A 21,489-nucleotide genomic window follows, 5' to 3' on the forward strand; every position below is an offset into this window, starting at 1 on the left:
CTCGCTCTCCCCACCCCCCACGCTCTCCCCACCCACCACGCTCTCCCCACTCACTCTTTCCCCCCACCTGCTCGCCCCCACCTGCTCGCTCTCCCCCAACCCCCCACCTGCTCGCTCTCCCCCAACCCCCCACCTGCTCGCTCTCCCCACCCACCACGCTCTCCCCACTCACTCTCTTTCCCCCCCACCAGTCTCCCTCTTTTGGAGCACCCACCATCCTCATCGGTCAGCACGCCTACGTTCGTGCTCTGCTTGATGCCCTCTGGGTTCCTCAGCACCAGCTTGACACTGACATTGGTGTAGGGCGACAGGTTCCGGATGGTGTGCTGCGGAGCCACACTCAGCGTGTCGTAGCACACCTCCTCCCGGGTCTCCTCCTTGCCGCCGGCCCGGTAGCGGTACTGAACAGTCAGGTTGTAGCTGTGGCAGCGGGTCACGTTGTAGCCGAAGGGCTCCCAGCGCACTGTGATCTGCTTGGACTTGATGTCCACCACCTCCAGTCTTCGGGGACCGTGCATGGGGTCTTTAAAGAAGGGGACAGGAGGGAAAAAGTTAGTCAATCATAAAGATAACATCAACACTAATTTATCGCAGCCTGTGTCAAACATGGAGATTATTAAACATATTTAAAACATTTTGACCATTATTTTAATATAGCTTTTTGTTATCTAAAGGCTAGGAATGTTGGCAAGCATCAAAAACAACATCCCAATCCTCCTACCTACCCATCCTTTACCTGCTGTGGCACTGTGTAACCACCTAGTCTCCCCGCTCTGACTGGGAATGGTAATGGTCCCACCACTGATGCTTGGGGTACCCCCACTCTGACAGGAAATAGGACATGTTCCCAACACTTCTGTCCAGACAGCCACCCCAGGCCCTCTAGAACCCATCAGGTCTAATAAGAGAGCCATGGTTCCTGCTCTATCTGATCTCTACTCTCTCCCATGTTAAGTGAAGGCAGCCACACACAGCACTGTAATAGGATACATTTCCATCCTGGGTTAAATTGGCAGTCCATCTCTGTGGAATTTAGCGCTCTAACACTTAAGAGTTACATGAGCCATGCTGCTCTCGGACCACGGGAGCCACCAGATAGGCAATTTGGCAAGCCCGGGTGGACTCTGATAAGGAGACCAAGTTCCAATTGAAGCTGGATGGGAACCATGAGTGGGCAAAACCCATTCAATTGTACTTGAATAATCCTCTCCATGTCCACCGACAAAGATTAGGTCAGAGACAAAACCTGTGAGGTTTAATGCCATGGCAACAAAGACAGAAAGGACATGCCAAGTGGTTTAACATTGTCCACTTCTCTTTCTGCTGACATTGAGAGAACATCTTGAAAAAACATGCAGCTCATGGACAGGACTCTATTTTGTCCTGGGTTTATATGAATATCCAAGTATCTAAGTATCTAAGTATAGAGTCCATTTTTAAAATGTGTATTTCTATTCGGAGCACGAGGGAGCCGAGATTAAAATAAAGGGGCTGGGAGCACCTTTTAATCAGCAGTCTTGTAATAAAGCTCTCAGGGAAGGCGTTTTACAGGCAGAAATCAGATTCTGACAAGCCAGTCACTCGCACTCCTTAGATTTATGGCATTAATCACTAAAATCAGAACCTTCCGCACTTCCAGAAAGGTCTCTGTGAAGTCATCAACTTTTAACTTCAGCCGAATCGAGAAGTACAGCCAACTACATGCATCACAGAGATGATCAGACAAAAGAGATGGATGGAAGGATATCTAACAGCACTCTTACTCTATTTTTACACTTCCTTTTGCAGTTTTGCGCAACATCCCAAAGGAGTAAGACCTTTCTGATTACGACAGACTAATCCACTAATCTCCTAGTGTCTGTTATGTAGATTTTGATCAATCAAATATTGTCCAAGGCTTAGATTCCACCATAGTAATCCCACATTTGGCTGGATATTTTCATCTATCTTCAATCATGTCCCGTTTCCACTAAACAAAAGTAGGATATAGGGAGGATGAGGAGTATTTTCCAAGAATACAGACATAAGCTAGCAGATAACCTCTCTATTCAATTTCCTAAACACAGGATCGGAGCGCTGTGTTGTGGAAATGTGTGAAGGTGATATACCGTGAGAGGAAAGCAAGGTCACACTCACTGTCATGGGGAGAAAGATGACTATGGCTGACCTCCCACCTAGAGCCACTCCAACTGAGGAATGTCAAGAGAAGAAGGGGAGAAACGCTATACCACAGGCTTAGTAGTGCAAGCGTGTGTGAGGAGGACACGTGTGCAAGTCAGAATCAAACCCTGCGTTCATCTTTCGTGTTGTTCAACATTAGCTTGTAGGCCAAAGCTCATTACAACGCAATAATGAGTGTAAGATTAAAGCACAAATCAATGCTTCATTGAAATACCTCTTAATATCACTGAGTACGCTGCAAGGCTCAACCCATTGTTCTACGAAATCAAAGACGTAGATTTCAAGAGGACAGGGATGTCTTTGTATTCGAGAGCAGCATTGTGGGAGAAAAAAAGGAGAAGGGGGGCGAAAATTGCCACACAAAAGACACATCCTCTCTTCTTTCCTCGACTGTTGATGAGATTGAGAGAGCTTGAGAGCTTCTGTGGGCTGAACTAAAAGCTTCTTTGGCGCGTGGCTGCATCTATCACACAACAAACTCCCGGTGCTGAAAGAAATGGGGGACAGTTGCGGTGCAGGTGTGGGACTTGAAAATGCCAACAGTGTATTTTCTGTTCCCTCTAGTCTTTGATGCATATCCAAAGGGCCTGTGAGTGGTCTCGGAAGAGCAGGCTAGCATGTCTCTGGTGATGACAGTCGGGTTACATTGGTCTGTGGCTCTTTGGTTTAGGTACTGTTGAGTACAGGCAGCCAGCCTGATAATGCAAGGACAGAGATGTTGGCCATATTCATAACTCCCCTCAGTTGATCAGGAAGACAATTGTCCTCCAATATACTCAAAATATATATTAATAGGAAGTGCTGGTGGAATTGTGCCAGATATCTCCATTTCACCTCATAAGTACAATAGTTTCAATGCACTATTCAGTTGACATCACATGAACATAGCTGATGACAAAGCACCATCTATCATCTGTGATTCCATGGTCTACTCACCTACACAGCATTCACTCACCTAACCCCACTTGGCTCTTAAAAGCTAGGATTGAGGATAGGTACCTCTCGCTAAACCACAGTTTTCAAGTCTCCAGTGCACATTCCCATTGTACTCGTACGACTGTGCAATCCAGAGCCCATTGTGTGTAACATTGTCACCGTTCTAAACGGTAATCACTGGCTTAACTGACAGGGAGCTCAGCTGGATAGTAGGCCTGAGGAGTCTTCCACTGCACATCTAGTCTTCTTCACTATTCAGGAGCTGCAGCTTAAGTGTCCGCCGATGCTGCGAGACATTCAAAGTAATCCAGAGGAGGCGAGAGCACAATGGCAATTGGGCCTCGCCGCAGAAGAGTGCTTACTGTTTCCTTTATGTGTTGATTGCGCATAGAAAAACATAACTTTGAATACTTGAAAGCATAATTGGAGCACTTCGGCATAATACCACTGAAAATGTCCCAATGGAAAGCCGGAGAGCAAAAACATTTTTGGGGTCAAAAGTTCCTTTTCAAAAGGATAATAATAATGAATAATGATGAATTAGATAAGGGTAAAAACCCTGGTGACAGAGGTGTAGGATGAAACCTAAACCAGAACAACAATTCCAATCAGGAAACAGAAGAGGAGACAAACATGTTTCTCTCTCTCCACAGCCCATGAAATGTTACCGCTGTGAATGAGGCATGAGTATGTGAGAGGCAGAGGGAAAGAAAAGGGGCGAGAGAGAGAGAGAACTACACTACATGACCAAAAGTATGTGGACACCTACTCATCGAACATCTCATTCCAAAATCATGAGTTGGTCCCCCCTCATTAACACAGAGTTGGTCCCCCCTTTGCTGCTATAACACCCACCACTCTTCTGGAAAGGCTTTCCACAAGATGTTGGAACATTGATGCGGGGATTTGCTTCCATTCAGCCACAAGAGCATTAGTGAGATCGGGCACCGACGTTGGGCGATTAGGCCTGTGGCTCACAGTCGGCGTTCCAATTCATCCCAAAGGTGTCCGATGGGGTAGAGGTCAGGGCTCTGTGCAGGCCAGTCAAGTTCTTCCACACCGATCTCGACAAACCATTTCTGTATGGACCTCGTTTTGTGCACGGGGCATTGTCATGCTGAAACAGGAAAGGGGCTTCCCCAACCTGTTACCACAAAATTGGAAGCACAGAATTCTCTAGAATGCCATTGTATGCTGAAGCATTAATATACTCAGCAAAAAAAAGAAAGGTCCATTTTCAGGACCCTGTCTTCCAAAGATAATTAGTAAAAATCCAAAATAACTTCACAGATCTTCATTGTAAAGGGTTTAAACACTGTTTCCCATGCTTGTTCAATGAACCATAAACAATTAATGAACAAGCACCTGTGGAACGGTCTTTAAGACACTAACAGCTCAATTGCCTACCTTCTGTAAGGTCACAGTTATGAAAAAACTTAAGAAACCTAAGAGGCCTTTCTACTGCCCAGGGTCCCTGCTCATGTGCGTGAATGTGCCTTAGGCATGCTTCAAGGAGGCATGAGGACTGCAGATGTCGCCAGGGCAATAAATTGTAATGTCCGTACTGTGAGACGCCTAAGACAGAGCTACAGGGAGACGGGACGGACAGCTGATCGTCCTCGCAGTGGCAGACCACGTGTAACAACATCTGCACAGGAACGGTACAGCCGAACATCACACCTGCAGGACAGGTACAGGATGGCAACAACAACTGCCCGAGTAACACCAGGAACGCACAATCCCTCCATCAGTGCTCAGAATGTCCGCAATAGGCTGAGAGAGGCTGGACTGAGGGCTTGTAGGCCTGTTGTAAGGCAGGTCCTCACCAGACATCACAGGCAACAATGTTGCCTATGGGCACAAACCCACCGTCACTGGACCACAGGACTGGCAAAAAGTGCTCTTCACTGACGAGTCGCAGTTTATCGTCGAAGGGATTTGTGTTTATCGTTGAAGGAATGAGCGTTACACCGAGGCCTGTACACTGGAGCGGGATCAATTTGGAGGTGGAGGTCCGTCATGGTCTGAGGCGGTGTGTCACAGCATCATCAGACTGAGCTTGTTGTCATTGCAGGCAATCTCAACGCTGTGCGTTACAGGGAAGACATCCTCCTCCCTCATGTGGTACCCTTCCTGCAGGCTCATCCTGACATGACAATGCCACCAGCCTTCTGTGCAGGATTTCCTGCAAGACAGTAATGTCAGTGTTCTGCCATCGAAGAGCCCGGATCTCAATCCCATTGAGCACGTCTGGGACCTGTTGGATCGAAGGGTGAGGGCTAGGGCTATAGAATTATCCTGGAACTTGCAGGTGCCTTGGTGGAAGAGTGGGGTAACATCTCACAGCAAGAACTGGCACATCTGGTGCAGTACATGAGGAGGAGATGCACTGCAGTACTTAATGCAGCTGGTGGCCACACCAGATACTGACTGTTACTTTTGATCCCCCCTTTGTTGAGGGACACATTATTCAATTTCTGTTAGTCACATGTCTGTGGAACCTGTTCAGTTTATGTCTCAGTTGTTGAATCTTATGTTCATACAAATATTTGCACATGTCCCTTCACTGGAACTAAGGGGTCTAGCCCAAACCATTATTCCTCCTCCACCAAACTTTACAGTTAGCACTACGCATTGGGGCAGGTAGTGTTCTCCTGGCATCCGCCAAACCCAGATTCGTTAGTCGGACTGCCAGATGATGAAGTGTGATTCATCACTCCAGAGAACACCTTTCCACTGCTCCACAGTCCAATAGTGGCAAGCTTTATACCACTCCAACCGACGCTTGGCATTGCGCATGGTGATCTTAGGCTTGTGTGCGGCTCCCGAACAAACAGTTATTGTGCTGACGTTGCTTCCAGAGGCAGTTTGGAACTCGGTAGTGAGTGTTGCAACTGAGGACAGGCGATTTTTACGCGCAACGCACAACAGCAGTCCTGTTCTGTGAGCTTGTGTGGCCTACCACTTCACGGCTGAGCCATTGTTGCTCCTAGACGTTTCCACTTCACAATAACAGCACTTACAGTTGACCGGGGCAGCTCTAGCAGGGCAGAAATTTGACAAACTGACTTGTTGGAAATGTGGCATCATATGAGGGTACCACGTTGAATATAACTGAGCTCTTCAGTAAGGCTATTCTACTGCCACTGTCTGTCTATGGAGATTGCATGGCGGTGTGCTCCATTTTATAAACCAGTCATCAACGGGTGTGGCTGATATAGCTGAATCCACTCATTTTAAGGGGTGTCCACATACTTTTGTATATATAGTGTACCTTCAACAGGAGTTAGGGAAGTCTGGGGCCTTTTATAAAGAAAACACAGCCATCTAATCTGTAAGCAACCTTTTCAAAGCCCTGGGGAGTGCTCCAAAACTGATGGCAGATCAAAGGGGGGAGTGATGGGGAGTGTTTAGAGGAGCAGAGCAATTACTGGATGGCTAACAACAGGAGCCCATTCACAGCTGATGTACAAATACTGTACAGTTCAGTCATGGCCAAAAGTTTTGGGAATGACACAAATATTAATTTTCACCAAGTCTGCTGCCTCAGTTTGTATGATGGCAATTTGCATATACTCCAGAATGTTATGAAGAGTGTTCAGATGAATTGCAAAGTCCCTCTTTGCCATGCAAATGAACTGAATACCCTCAAAAACATTTCCACTACATTTCAGCCCTGCCACAAAAAGACCAGCTGACACCATGTCAGTGATTCTCTCAACACAGTTGTGAGTGTTGACAAGGACAAGGCTGGAGATCACTCTGTCATGCTGACTGAGTTTGAATAACAGACTGGAAGCTTTAAAAGGAGGGTGGTGCTTGGAGTCATTGTTCTTCCTCTGTCAACCATGGTTACCTGCAAGGAAACACATGCCGTCATCATTACTTTGCACAAAAAGGACTTCACAGGCAAGAATATTGTTGCCAGTAAGATTGCACCTAAATCAACCATTTATCGGATCATCAAGAACTTCAAGGAGAGTGGTGCAATTGTTGTAAAGAAGGCTTCAGGGTGCCCAAGAAAGTCCAGCAAGTGCCAGGACCGTCTCCTAAAGTTGATTCAGCTGTGGGATGGGGGCACCACCAGTACAGAGCTTGCTCAGGAATGGCAGCAGGCAGGTGTGAGTGCATCTGCACGCACAGTGAAGCGAAGACTTTTGGAGGATGGCCTGGTGTCAAGAAGGGCAGCAAAGAAGCCACTTCTCTCCAGGAAAAACATCAGGGACAGACTGATATTCTGCAAAAGGTACAGGGATTGGACTGCTGAGGACTGGGGGAAAGTCGTTTTCTCTGATGAATCCCCTTTCCGATTGTTTAGGGCATCCGGAAAAAAGCTTGTCCGGAGAAGACAAGGTGAGCGCTACCATCAGTCCTGTGTCATGCCAACAGTAAAGCATACTGAGACCATTCATGTGCTGGGCTGCTTCTCAGCCAAGGGAGTGGGCTCACTCACAATTTTGCCTAAGAACACAGCTATGAATAAAGAATGGTACCAACACATCCTCCAGTTTGGTGACGAACAATGCCTTTTCCAGCATGATGGAGCACCTTGCCATAAGGCAAAAGTGATAACTAAGTGGCTCGGGGAACAAAACATCGACATTTTGGGTCCATGGCCAGGAAACTCCCCAGACCTTAATCCCATTGAGAACTTGTGGTCAATCCTCAAGAGGCAGGTAGACAAACAAAAACCCACAAATTCTGACAAACTCCAAGCATTGATTATACAAGAATGGGCTGCCATCAGTCAGGATGTGGCCCAGAAGTTAATTGACAGCATGCCAGGGCGGATTACAGAGGTCTTGAAAAAGAAGGGTCAACACTGCAAATATTGACTCATTGCATCAACTTCATGTAATTGTCGATAAAACCCTTTGACACTTGTGAAATGCTTGTAATTATACTTCACTATTCCATAGTAACATCTGACAAAAATATCTAAAGACACTGAGGCAGCAGACTTTGTGAAAATGTATATTTGTCTCATTCTCAAAACGACTGTCTATGCCGTACCACTGAATCCTACTCAAAGAGAGAGAGCAAGGAGGGAGAATGAGACAGAGAGACAGAGAGAGAGAGAGAGAGAGAGAGAGAGAGGAGTGTAGGTGAAAAGAGAGCGAATTTGAGAGAAAAGAGAGCAGAGGAAGAATTGAAAGAGCCAAGAGGAAGAAAGAGTGAGAAAAAGAGAGTGATAGAAAGACAGATAAATATAGAGTTAGCCAAGAAAGAGAAAGAGAGATAGATAGGCGAGCAAGGGAGTTGTGACAGTAAACAGCCCACAGGGCCTCTTACCCCTTTCCACCCATCAATCAATAACTCCAGCATTCCAGATACCTGGGAATTCATTCCCAGTCAAAGGGAGTGGTGTTGTGTACACTTCACTTATGTCCTGACCACAGCAATAATTCCGCCCCTTTCCAATTCCCCGAGCATCGAACAGACAGCGGTAAAACAATAATTAATGAATGCCCTATAGGATGACTCCTGACCCCAGCATGGAGGAGGAAGAGAAAGAGAGAGCGTCTCTCTATTAAAACCCAGAAAAGAGGGGGTCTATAATTGGCCATTTAGAGTGAGGTCAACATCTCAACCACACAGAGGAGACACTGACGGCTGCACACAGTAGCTCCTGTCAGGCAGTGTACAAAGCAGTAGGGTCTGCATGGCCTAACACAACTTGGATATGCTATCAGCAGAAAACGACTTCAAAACTAAGCATGTCACACCTTGCTATGACAAATATGAGGACAGAGATGACTGAATTAATATATACACCTCTATCTATTCTATTGGGACAACCCACACACACACACCATCTCAGCCAGAAGGAGCGCCTGCCACTGTGTGGGTGACAGCCCAAATCAGCTGACCTTCTGTTTACGATCCCTCTTTCCCTCCCTCCACCATATCATCTCCTCTTCAGAGTGTCCCTCTTCCCCCCCAAGGAGCCATTTGCCCTTCAGACTTCACAAGCGCCTTCCTTTGCACAATGCACCCACCCGTCTGTCTGGCTGGATATCTGGAATACATTTTGAACACATTGATTTTCCCTCTTCCCACTACCTTGTAATTGATAGTGAGACAGTCAAAAGACTTAACAATCTTATCGATTAACCCGCGTTGCAGAAAAAAAACTCCCACCAGACAAATCACGGTTTATTTACGCAGGTAATCAGCTGCTGGAAGTAATGTGTGTGTGTGTGTGTGGAGGAGAAAGCAAAGAGATTATCAGGTCTAGGAGTGTATTGTGAGTTGCTGATAAAGCCGAGAGACAGTATAAAGTAGGGCTCATGCTGCTATGCGGTTGTTGGTGGGTAAACAAATAGCCCAGTGACCAGACTGCAGGCAGGGAGATAAGGGCTAAAACTCCATGGCCACCAATGAAATACGGAGACTGAGATCAAAGTCAAACATACACGCACACAAACATGCGGACACCTGTTGTCACAAACTTTCATGAAGGAAGACACACATTGACACGGACCAATACATGAAAGCATGTACTGGTCCACACAGGCAACCCCACACACCATCTGACCACTAGCGATAACTCTCTCTCGCTGTCGCTGTGTATATTGAACTACAGGCTCTTTTCTTCTTCAAGTCGCCTTTTATCGCAGTGAGAATGGTCCGGTTCAGTGTTATCAAGGCCAGATTTCAAATGATTAAAGTGAGGAACACGTGGCAGGGCCCACTGTAAATCCTCCAGATATGACGTATGATAAAACCTGTGCTCGCTCAGGGAAACAGAAACTGATCAAAAGAAGTGAGAGATACATCCTTCCTGTGACAAAAAAGCTGGCGCAATTTCCACAAAACAAATGCTATCTTCGGTCCTTCAAAAACGCACCCCGTTAAAAGGAAACAAAACTCAGAAACGAGTCAAGAAAAATCTCACGTCACCTCCTTGTCAAACGACTTCCACACATATCGCTCTCAGACAACAGGCCTAGGTCCTCCTTCCTTCCCTCCTCTCTCCCCCCTACCATCTCCTGCTCTCCGCCGTCTCCCCCCCTCTCTATTTGTGGGGAGAACTATTGAGGTTGGGCTCGGTTGGTGAATACGTTTCTGGTTCGCTGAAAGTGTGGAGGAATTGCCGGCTGGCCAGGCAGAGAAATCAAATTAGCCGGGTAGTGACATGCGTTCGCTACATTGGAAATTCACACCAGCCGTGCTGGAGGAGCGTGAGGAGAGGGGGGGGGTCAGTTTCTCTGGCAGAGGGGAAATGTCATGACTGAAAGAGTGAGAGGAGAGAGAGAGTGAGATCGAGATTGTGAGAAATGAGGGTGAAATAGGGTAGGGGGAGAAGAGAGGGTCAGTGAGAGAATGGCTTGACATCTGTTGGGACATGACAGTCTCCCTCTGGGGTAATAGAGACTGCTGGCAATGGCTGTGGAAAACGGGGATTCGAGTCTGCCTTAAACACGCAGACACACACCGCATTACACATGCACAATATGTTTACAGTAAGACAGGAGGTTATGGGAGAAATACAAGTGGCGAGTAAGGGTGGTGGGAGAGTATTGAAGTGCAAACCGCTCTCAATGGATATTAAGTTACAAAGTTGTGCACATTTTTTCTTGAACACACCAACTTTTCCCTCAAAAATTCAATAACTGTATGCTTGAGTATGGCGTAAAGTGTGCCTGTGTGTGAGCGCATGCACATGTCTGTGTGTCTGAATAGGATTGGAGGTTTAAAGAACGTCCATCCATCTCTTTCCCAGTGGGTACCAAGGTCCTCTTAACCATCCTCTCCAATCACCAGAGAACCAATCCACGCTCTCCTGCTCACGTAATAGCCAAATAGCTTGGAGAGCCCGAACACGACGAGCCTTCTTTGACACACCTGTCATAGAATTATACAAAATGGCGGGTCAGGGGCCAAGGTTGCTCGTCGGAGGAGAAGATGGATGAAGCCTATTACCCCGGCCTTAAACCTCCAGGTAGGGACATCTCTGAATGGCAGAGGGAGGGATGGATGGGGAGAGGAATGATGCTGCCAGAGAATTGATATTCATCGCATTTCAGGGTCGGCAGGGGTGGGATTTTCGGCCTTACCCCCCACTTGTACCAGTATAATCAAATCATTTCAAAAGGTGCAATATGCAGAACTCACTCCGCCATTTCCTGGTTGCTAAAATTCTAATAGTTGCCTAATTTCAGTTTATATGACAAAACAGAGCAAGTATAGTGTAGAGAATCATTGTCCCATCTAAACCGCTGTGAAATATATTTACCATAACCAACAATATAGTATATTCAGCTGTTTGAAGCTGGTGTACAAAACCGAAAGCATCACAATTATTCAATTTTATAACAACAGTAAGGAATGTATAAAGTGTGTAAGCCAGAGAAAAACGTCTGTAGCGCAGCTGTAGCATAGCACAGAGTTAGCATGATGTAGCTAGCATAGTGTAGTGTAGCGTGGTGCATCTTTCTACCTAAGCTCCCTTCTGCTGTGGGCAGTGTTACGGAGCAGCAGCAGGCCTCTTGTGATGCACTAAGTGCTCTGGGAGGGAGAATAAAGGTATTAGTCCCGGATGAGAGGAAACAAATTGGCCGTGTCTGTGGCAGCCACGCTTCTACCCCGACACAGGGGTGTGTGTGGCTTAGTGTGTGTGAGCGAGCAAGAAAGGCAGCCAGTTCATCCTGCATGCAGACTCCAAAGCCTTGCATTAAATGACAGCCTCAATTCTCAGGCTCATCCTGGATTTTGCGTTAGAAGAACAATTGATAGAACGATAGAGTTGGTCCCACCTCCACTCTTCTGGGAAGGCTTTCCACTAGATGTTGGAACATTGCTGCAGGGACTTACTTCCATTCAGCCACAAGAGCATTTGTGAGGTCGGGCACTGATGGGCGATTAGGTCTGGCTCGCAGTCGGCGTTCCAATTCATCCCAAAGGTGTCCGATGGGGTAGAGGTCAGGGCTCTGTGCAGGCCAGTCAAATTTTTCCACACCAATCTCGACAAACTATTTCTGTATTGAACTCGCATCGTGCACGGGGGCATTGTCATGGTGAAACAGGAAAGGGCTTTCCCCAAACTGTTGCTACAATGTTGGAAGCACAGAATCGTCTAGAATGTCATTGTATGCCACTTCACAGTTGGCAATATGCATTGGGGCAGGTAGCGTTCTCCTGGCATCCGCCAAACCCAGATTCATCCGTTGGACTGCCAGATGGTGAAGCATGATTCATCACGCCAGAGAACGCGTTTCCACTGCTCCAGAGTCCAATGGCAGTGACCTTTACACCACTCCAGCCGACACTTGACATTGCGCATGGTGATCTTAGCCTTGTGTGCGGCTGCTCGGCCATCGAAACCCAGCTCCCGACAAAAAGTTATTGTGCTGACGTTGCTTCCAGAGGCAGTTTGGAACTTGGCATTGAGTGTTACATTCAAGAACAGGATTTTTTTTTTTTTAGGAGCAACTCGGCGGCCCTATTCTGTGAGCTTGTGTGGCCTACCACTTTGCGGCTGAGCAGTTGTTGCTTCCACTTCACAATAACAGCACTTACAGTTGACCGGGCAGATCTAGCAGGGCAGAAATTTGATTAACTGACTTGTTGGAAAGGTGGCATCCTATAACGGTGCCACATTGAAAGTCACTGAGCTCTTCAGTAAGGCCATTCTACTGCCAATGCTTGTCTGCGGAGATTACATGGCTGTGTGCTCGATGTTATACACCGGTCAGCAATGGGTGTGGCTGAAATAGCTGAATCCACTAATTTGAAGGGGTGTCCACATACTTTTGTATATATAGTGTAGATCGATAGATAACTTGTAAACTTGTCTGGTTCTCCCCTTAGGAGGTCTTCATAGCTGTTATGGTCCAGCACAGGGAGAGACAACACTGTTTGACTGACAGCCGTCCTCTTTTTCACACCCGGCGAGATGTGTGATACGCTGTCAGACCCCTGCACAGCCTAGCAGCACAGATTCTCACGGGTGCGTTCGAGCGTTCCGGAGACTAAACTCCGGCGCAGGCGAGCGGAGAGGGAGATGGCGAGATGTCACTGATTCTTCCCAGGGATACCAAAGACACAGAGGAACAGCTGTTGTCACTGAGACCAGTTGTCTGTGTGTGGTTGTGCGTGTGTGTGTGTGTACGGAGTGCTTTTAAAAAAATAAAGGAGTTTAGTATCGACGACAACAACAGGAAGAGTGTTGTTCCGCTTGGAAGTGCGTTTCATGTTGGTGTACCTCCGTCCTGATATCACTGTCACTCATCTCTACTATTGTGCTATTCACTTCAGAGTAGCTCGGCACACACACACACACATTTATTGTTTTTTGAAAACCCTTGTAAATAGAGCGAGAGACAGAATGATTTCAACAGTATCAACACAGCCATCTGGGTAATGGCATCCGGCTTTCATCCTTATCAAAGCCCCGCTTCAGATCAGGTGGAAGCAGCCAATAATGACGGCTTTTTGACAACCGACAATCAAAACTCAATTACTCTCCGTGAGTGCTCTCCTGTATACCGCTATCCATCCCCTCTTCTCCTCTCCCCCTGATCTTCCCCTATTCATAACGGTAGGAGGACACAGAGGCACATCTGCTACTAAAACCACCAATCCCATTTTGTACATACACCCCATGGTTTAGAGGTTCTATAACCAATATTGGTGGTTGTATTGAGGTGTGTGTGTGTGTGTGTGTGCGCGCGCGCGTATGGCTCCTCATCCATTGTAGTGAACGGCTTTATAGCGTCACCCTTGGTGAAGTCAGAGTCACCATTACATTGGTGGTGAGCGCGAGAGCCTGGACGTGACACCTGCAGCTCATTAAAAGATGCAGACTGGGAGCCGAGGGAGGGGAAGTTTACAAATTACCAGATGAATATGTTGTGGAACACATCCTCTTCTTCCATCATCCCACTAGGGTCTGTCAGTGTAACTCCATTTATTATTCATGGAATTACATGACATATTAACAACACCTCAATTAAGGAGACATCTCTCACCATCACACCGTGTCATCGCTAAAACAAGTTAAGACTTAAAAGGATTCATGCCGTGTTATTGTTGAAATAAATGGCTTGTCCGAGTCTGTCAAATAAGGCAAAGCACACACCAGCTTCCAGACGTTTTCTGTCTTTCTGAATGAAGTGCCGCGACCACAGTGATGTGATGATGGACTGACCACACACATGTAGAGACTGACGGGATGGAAGGATGGATGAATAGATGGAGGGAGGAGAAGTGTCAGCTCCATTCATCCTCTCTCCCTGACACGGCTCTGCAGAGCGAGACGAGACATGTTTCAAATCTGTTCTCATCAGGAAGAGGCCATGTTTCCTCTAAAGGTCAGACCCCTGGACTGGCAGAGCTGTGTGTGTGCGTGCCTTCATGTGCAACAACCTCTCCCTCAACGTCAGCAAGACAAAGGAGCTGATCGTGGACTACAGGAAACGGAGGCCCCCATCCACATGGATGGGGCTGTAGGTCGAGAGTTTAAAGTTCCTCGGTGTCCACATCACTAAGGAATTATCATGGTCCACACACGTGAAGAGGGCATGACTACACCTCTTCCCCCTCAGGAGGCTGAAAAGATTTGGCATGGGTCCGCAGATCCACAAAAAGATCTACAGCTGCACCATTGAGAGCATCTTGACTGGCTGTATAGCCGCTTGGTATAGCAACTGCTTGGCATCCGACCACAAGGTGCTTCAGGAAGTAGTGCGTACGGTCCAGTAAATCACGGGCCGGGCTACCTGCCATCCAGGACCATTAAACCAGGCGGTGTCAAAGTTAGGCCCTTAAAATTGTAAAATAAAATTGTTGTACTTTTTAACTGCATTGTTGGGAACGGGTTCACTTGTTGTATTCGGCGCATTTGACAAATAACATTTGATTTGATATGATGCTGTTACTGTTTATTATCTATTCCGTTGCTTAGTCACTTTATCCCTACCTATTTGTACAGTTGAAGTCGGATGTTTACATACACTTAGGTTCGAGTCATTAACACTCATTCTTCAACCACTTCAACCACTCCACAAATTTCTTGTTAACAAACTATAGTTTTGGCAAGTCGGTTAGGACGTCTACTTTGTGCATGACATAAGTAATTTTTACAACAACTGTTTACAGATTATTTAACCTATAATTCACTGAATCACAATTCCAGTGGGTCAGAAGTTTACATACACTAAGTTGACTGTGCCTTTAACTTCTTTGGGACTGGGGGGCAGTATTGAGTAACTTAGATGAATAAGGTGCCCAGAGTAAACTGCCTGCTACTCAGGCCCAGTTGCTAATATATGCATATTATTAGTAGTATTGGATAGAAAACTCTGAAGTTTCTAAAATGGTTTGAATGATGTCTGTGAGTTTAACAGTACTCAATATGGCAGGCAAAAACCTGAGAAAAAATCCAACCAGGAAGTGGGAAATCTGAGGTTTGTAGTTTTTCAAGTCATTGCCTATACAGTGTCTATGGGGTCATATTGCACTTCCTAAGGCTTCCACTAGATGTGAACAGTCTATAGAAAGTTGTTTGAAGGAGGGGGGAATGAGAGCTGATTGAGTCAGGGGTCTGGCAGAGTGCCATGAGCTGACCACGCGCGCTCACGTGAGAGTTAGCTGCGTTCCATTGCCTTCCTACAGACAAAGGAATTCTCCGGTTGAAACATTATTGAAGATTTATGATAAAAACATCCTAAAGATTGATTCTATACTTTGTTTGACATGTTTCTACAAACTGTAATATTACTTTTCGTTTGAACTTTCGCCTGGACTTGCCCGCGCCTCGTGAGTTTGGATTGTGTACTAAACGCGCGAACAAAAAGGAGGTATTTGGACATAAATGATGAACAAAACAAACATTTATTGTGGAACTGGAATTCCTGGGAGAGCATTCTGATGAAGATCATCAAAGGTAAGTGAATATTTATAATGCTTTTTCTGACTTCTGTTGACTCCACAACATGGGGGGTATCTGTTTGGGTTGTTTGTTGTCTGATCTCTGTAGTCAGATTATTGCATGGTGTGCTTTTTCCGTAAAGTTTTTTAAAACTCTGACACAGCGGTTGCATTAAGGAGAAGTGGATCTAAATTTCTATTCATAACAGTTGTATCTTTTATCAATATTTATTAGTATTTCTGTAAATTGAAGTGGCTCTCTGCAAAATCACTGGATGTCTTGGAACTACTGAACATAATGCGCCAATGTAAACTGAGATTTTTGGATATAAACGAAGTTTATCGAACAAAACATACATCTATTGTGTAACATGAAGTCCTCTGAGTGTCATCTGATGAAGATCATCAAAGGTTAGTGATTAATTTTATCTCTATTTCTGCTTTTTTTCTTTGGCTGGAAAAATGGCTGTGTTTTTCTGTGACTAGGTACTGACCTAACATAATCGTTTGGTGTGCTTTTGTCGTAAAGCCTTTTTGAAATCGGACACTGTGGCTGGATTTACAACAAGTTTATCTTTAAAATGGTATAAAATACTTGTATGTTTGAGGAATTTAAATTATGGGATTTCTGTTGTTTTGAATTTGGCACCCTGCAATTTCACTGGCTGTTGGTGAGGTGGGACGCTACCGTCCTACATATCCCAGAGAGGTTAAACAGCTGGGAAAATTCCAGAAAATGATGTCATGACTTTATAAGGCTAATTGACATCATTTGAGTCAATTGGAGGTGTACCTGTGGATGAATTTCAAGGCCTACCTTCAAACTCCGTGCCTCTTTGCTTGACATCATGGGAAAATCAAAAGAAGTCAGCCACGACCTCAGAAAAAAATTGTAGACCTCCACAAGTCTGGTTCATCCTTGAGAGCAATTTCCAAATGCCTGAAGGTACCACGTTCATCTGTACAAACAATAGTACGCACGTATAAACACCATGGGACCACACAGCCACCATACCGCTCAGGAAGGTACGTTCGTCTCCTAGAGACGAACGTACTTTGGTGAGAAAGGTGCAAATCAATCCCAGAATAACAGCAAAAGGACCTTGTGAAGATGCTGGAGGAAACGGGTATAAAAGTATCTATATCCATAGTAAAACGAGTCCTATATCGAAATAAGCTGAAAGGCCGCTCGGCAAGGAAAAAGCCTCTGCTCAAAAACCGCCATAAAACAGCCAGACTATGGCTTGCAACTGCACAAAGATTGTACTTTTTGGAGAAATGTCCTCTGGTCTGATGAAACAAAAATAGAACTGTTTGGCCATAATGTTCATTATTATGTTTGGCGGAAAAAGGGGGAGGCTTGCAAGCCGAAGAACACCATCCCAACCGTGAAGAATGGGGTGGCAGCATCATGTTGTGGGGGTGCTTTGCTGCAGGAGGGACTGTGGTGCACTTCACAAAATAGATGGCGTCATGAGCAAGGAAAATTCTGTGGATATATTGAAGCAACATCTCAAGAAATCAGTCAGGAAGTTAAAGCTTGGTCACAAATGGGTCTTCCAAATGGACAATGACCCCAAGCATACTTCCAAAGTTGTGGCAAAATGGCTAAAGGACAACAAAGTCAAGGTATTGGAGTGGCCATCACAAAGCCCTCAATCCTATAGAAAATGTGTGGGCTGAACTGAAAAAGAGTGTGTGAGCAAGGAGGCCTACAAACCTGACTCAGTTACACCAGCTCTGTCAGGAGGGATGGGCCAAATGGGAAACATTTGACCCAAGTTAAACTATTTAAAAGCAATGCTACCAAATACTAATTGATTGTATGTAAACTTCTGACCCACTGGGAATGTGATGAAAGAAATAAAAGCTGAAATAAATAATTCTCTCTACTATTACTCTGACATTTCCTAAGACAGTGTCCTCTGTCCTCTGACATTTCCTAAGACAGGGAACTTTTACTAGGATTAAATGTCAGGTATTGTGAAAAACTGAGTTTAAATGTATTTGGGTAAGGTGTATGTAAACTTCCGACTTCAACTGGACATATCTACCTCAATTACCTCGTACCTCTGCACATCGACTCATTACTAGTACCCCATGTATATCGTAAAGTTATCGGTACTCATTGTGTATTTATTACTCGTGTTATTATTTTTCTATGATAAAAAAAATTCTCTGCATTTTTGGAAAGGGCCACGACCACACACACCCCTCATTCCTACCAATCCTCCAGGGCAGAAGAGAGACAGTTTTCTCAATGGGCTGATTGTGATGTAATGGATGGCGTGGCCAAGGACCACCATCAGGGTTACAGCTCTATTGTTAAACACAACTACTGTGTGGAGTCACACACAACTTGGTGTGTCTTCCTGCTGGCCAGTGATTAATGGTGGTGCCAAGTAATGGGGAAATGGCTGTGTGTTAGGGGGAAGTAGGGGGCCTGCAGGGAAGGAGAAGTGGGCAGTAGGGAGTGTGAGGGGGGCAGTAGAGAAGGAGAGGTTGACAGTGGGGAAGGAGAAGGGGGCAGTAGAGGGCCTGCAGGGAAGTTGAGGTGGGCAGGGTCTCTGAGCAGAGGTCTTATCTGGTCCCTCTGTGGCTGGGAGCCAGAGAGCGCCTCAAAGACCTTAGCCCCGCTCTGGAGTCCCCTCGGGGAATCTTCACTTTCACACACACACACACACATGCTCATGCACAGATGCAGTCTCACGCGTGCACACAAGAATACAAATATTTAACTCTTTCCCAAGCCCATATAAAATATTTCTCTCTTTCTCCCACACACTACTCAAACAAACACATTGAACAGACACCAAAGCCAAAGGAATGAGTCCTACTGATTTAAAATCATTCAACAGGGTTTCTAGGATTTTTTATTTAACAAAGGCTTCTTTTGAAAAACAAGGTTTCTCTGAAGTGCAAGAAAAAAACATCACTGAGTGAGAAATGTCCCATTCAAATACAGGAAACGTCAGAGTATCCATTTGAAGTACTGTGTGGAAACAATATTCTATCATCTAATTTTTAAGGGTGGCAATAGACAGAGTCAATAAAGACCTCCCCATTATGTTAGAACCCAACTGGACTCATACACTTACCATTCACTCTAGAGGTTAGAGGTTAAAGCTTTTAGGGTAAGTAGTGTGAAATAACAGTCTATTTTCTAATGATCGCAGAGGAGGCTAAACACACCCTAAATTGAGAGAAGTGAGGAGCGTTCTCCACACCAATTACCTCGCTCTACTCTCGCAGTGGTTTGCCTGGGGCGATTAGGCTGTTTGCGGTGTGCATGTGCGTGTTGGGGTAATGTCCTCCTTCACCGATAAAAAGGCAGGTTTGGTTCATTTAGCGCTCCCGACAACGATGAGACAGCCTACAGGGAGGAGGTCAGTGACCTGGCACAGTGGTGCCAACAACCTCTCCCTCAACGTCAGCAAGACAAAGGAGTTGATCGTGGACTACAGGAAACGGAAGGTCGAGCACGCCCCCATTCACATTTATGAGGCTGTAGTGGAACCGGTCGAGAGCTTCAAGTTCCTCTATGTCCACAACACTAAGGTACTATCATGGTCCACAAACATCAACACAGTCGTGAAGAGGCCACGACAATGCCTCTTCCCCCTCAGGAGGCTGGAAAAAGTCAGCACAGGCCCTCAGAGATCCTCAAAAAGTTCTACAGTTGCACTATTGAGAGCATCTTGACTAGCTGCATCACTGCTTGGTATGGCAACTGTTTGGCACCTGACCGCAAGGCGCTACAGAGGGTTGTGCGTACTGCCCAGTACATCACTGGGGCCTCTATACCTGCCATCCAGGACCTCTATACCAGGTAGTGTCAGAGAAAGGAGAAATTGTCAAAGACTCCAGCCACCCAAGTCAGACTGTTCTCTCTCTCATCGCACGCCAAACGGTACCGATGCTCCAAGAGTGTGCAAAGCTGTCATCAAGGCAACGGGTGGCTACTTAGAAGAATCTCAAATATGAACTATATTTTGATTTGTTATGGTGTGTCCAAACCTTTGAATGGTACTGTATATACATGTCTACCTCAACTTGGTACTGGTACCCCATGTATACAGCCAAGTTATCGTTACTCATCGTCTATTTATTCCTCCTGTTATTATGTTTTGATTGTTTTCTTCTTACATTTTTTTCTACTTATTTATCTTTTTTTTCCCTGCATTGTTGGTAAGGGCCAGTACGTAAGCATTTCACTCTTAGTCTACACCTGTTGTTTACGAAGCATGCAATGAATACAATTCCATTTGAATTCATACTTACAGTCTGGAAGTTCTCTTGTCAAGGTGTCAGTTAATATTGCCCCAGTCAACGGCCTTCCTTAGTATTAAAGAAGACGATGGAAACATTAACAGGGAATAGGGTCCAAATAGGGTTAGTGTGTAGATTCACCTGCTATGCAGCTAGAGTACTATATGTGCTGTATACGAAAGGTTAAGTCATTACACAGGCCCTTTAATTGAAGATGAGAGTGAAACAATATGGCTGTTCCCCCATCCTCCTCAGAGCATTTCTATCTTTCCCTTGATTCCATTTGGATGTAACTCGATAAACCAGGCAAACCGGATGAAACCAGCTTGGCTTTCGCCCTCCCAAAGATGACCTGGGGTGGATGAATAATGCTCCACAGAGCGTTAGGGTGGGTTTTAGCGTCACTGAGAGGTGTATAACGAGGTTAAACAGTGACAAACCATCTACAGCGATGTAGGCGGAACTGAAATGAGAGCGGCGGAGAAATGCCTGTGGGTCTGTTCCATTTTCTTTCTCTCCCCCCATTTTCCTTACTGTCTCTACTTAGACCTATCTGAGGCTTGTTTTGTCAAAACCGATAACAGCGTGACGTTCATTGGGCGAAAGTTCAGAACAAGAGTTGGTCAGCTTTCATTTGGGCGCTGAGTCTAACAGCCGCTGTCACACACATACGAGAGGAAGAGGGAGAGACAAGGGGAGAAAAAGTAGGAAATTGCATTGCCTGTTCAATAGGCCAATAAGAGTACAGAAAGAGAGAGAGAGAAATAAAGTGAGAGAGAATAACCATTGAAATGACGTTTCAAGCAGAAAATGACGGCGGTCCCACTCAGAACCCAAACTCTGATTGTGTTCAGGGAGGCTAAAAGAAAACTGCAGTGAAAAGAACAATAAAACCATATTTTCTTGTTCCATGAATGAAATGCATAGCTTAAAAAACCCATCTACTGTAGAGCTGTGTGGACCATTGCCGTTGGAGAAACTTGTTTCTCATTTTGCCACAGTAAAATGAGACACCGGTTACTTCCTGGTTCAGGTGAGTTATGGCGGAAAACATAATGACAGATACAGGTGGATTGTCATCACCCCCAGGGGTATGATAGAACAGGAGATGGTGTATTATAATTTTTGGTTTCCTGTAACAGTCTCTGCCTACAGAATCTGGTGAGAACGCTCATACTTCCGTCCCTCTCTTGCTGCAACAGATACCATCAGTCCCCTATGGAGTCACAA

The 21,489-nt window shown here is 45.6% G+C and overlaps 1 protein-coding gene across 1 annotated transcript in view; it reads right to left on the reverse strand.

Annotated features, from left to right (window-relative positions):
- LOC115131044 (receptor-type tyrosine-protein phosphatase mu) overlaps positions 1-21,489 on the reverse strand; it is a 319,957-nt gene that overhangs the window by 154,919 nt on the left and 143,549 nt on the right. The window contains 1 exon segment of the mRNA XM_065019405.1: positions 215-523. Within this exon segment, the coding sequence (XP_064875477.1) occupies positions 215-523 (309 nt within the window).

The sequence above is a fragment of the Oncorhynchus nerka genome, linkage group LG6, assembly GCF_034236695.1.
Source record: "Oncorhynchus nerka isolate Pitt River linkage group LG6, Oner_Uvic_2.0, whole genome shotgun sequence".
NCBI lineage: Eukaryota > Metazoa > Chordata > Actinopteri > Salmoniformes > Salmonidae > Oncorhynchus > Oncorhynchus nerka.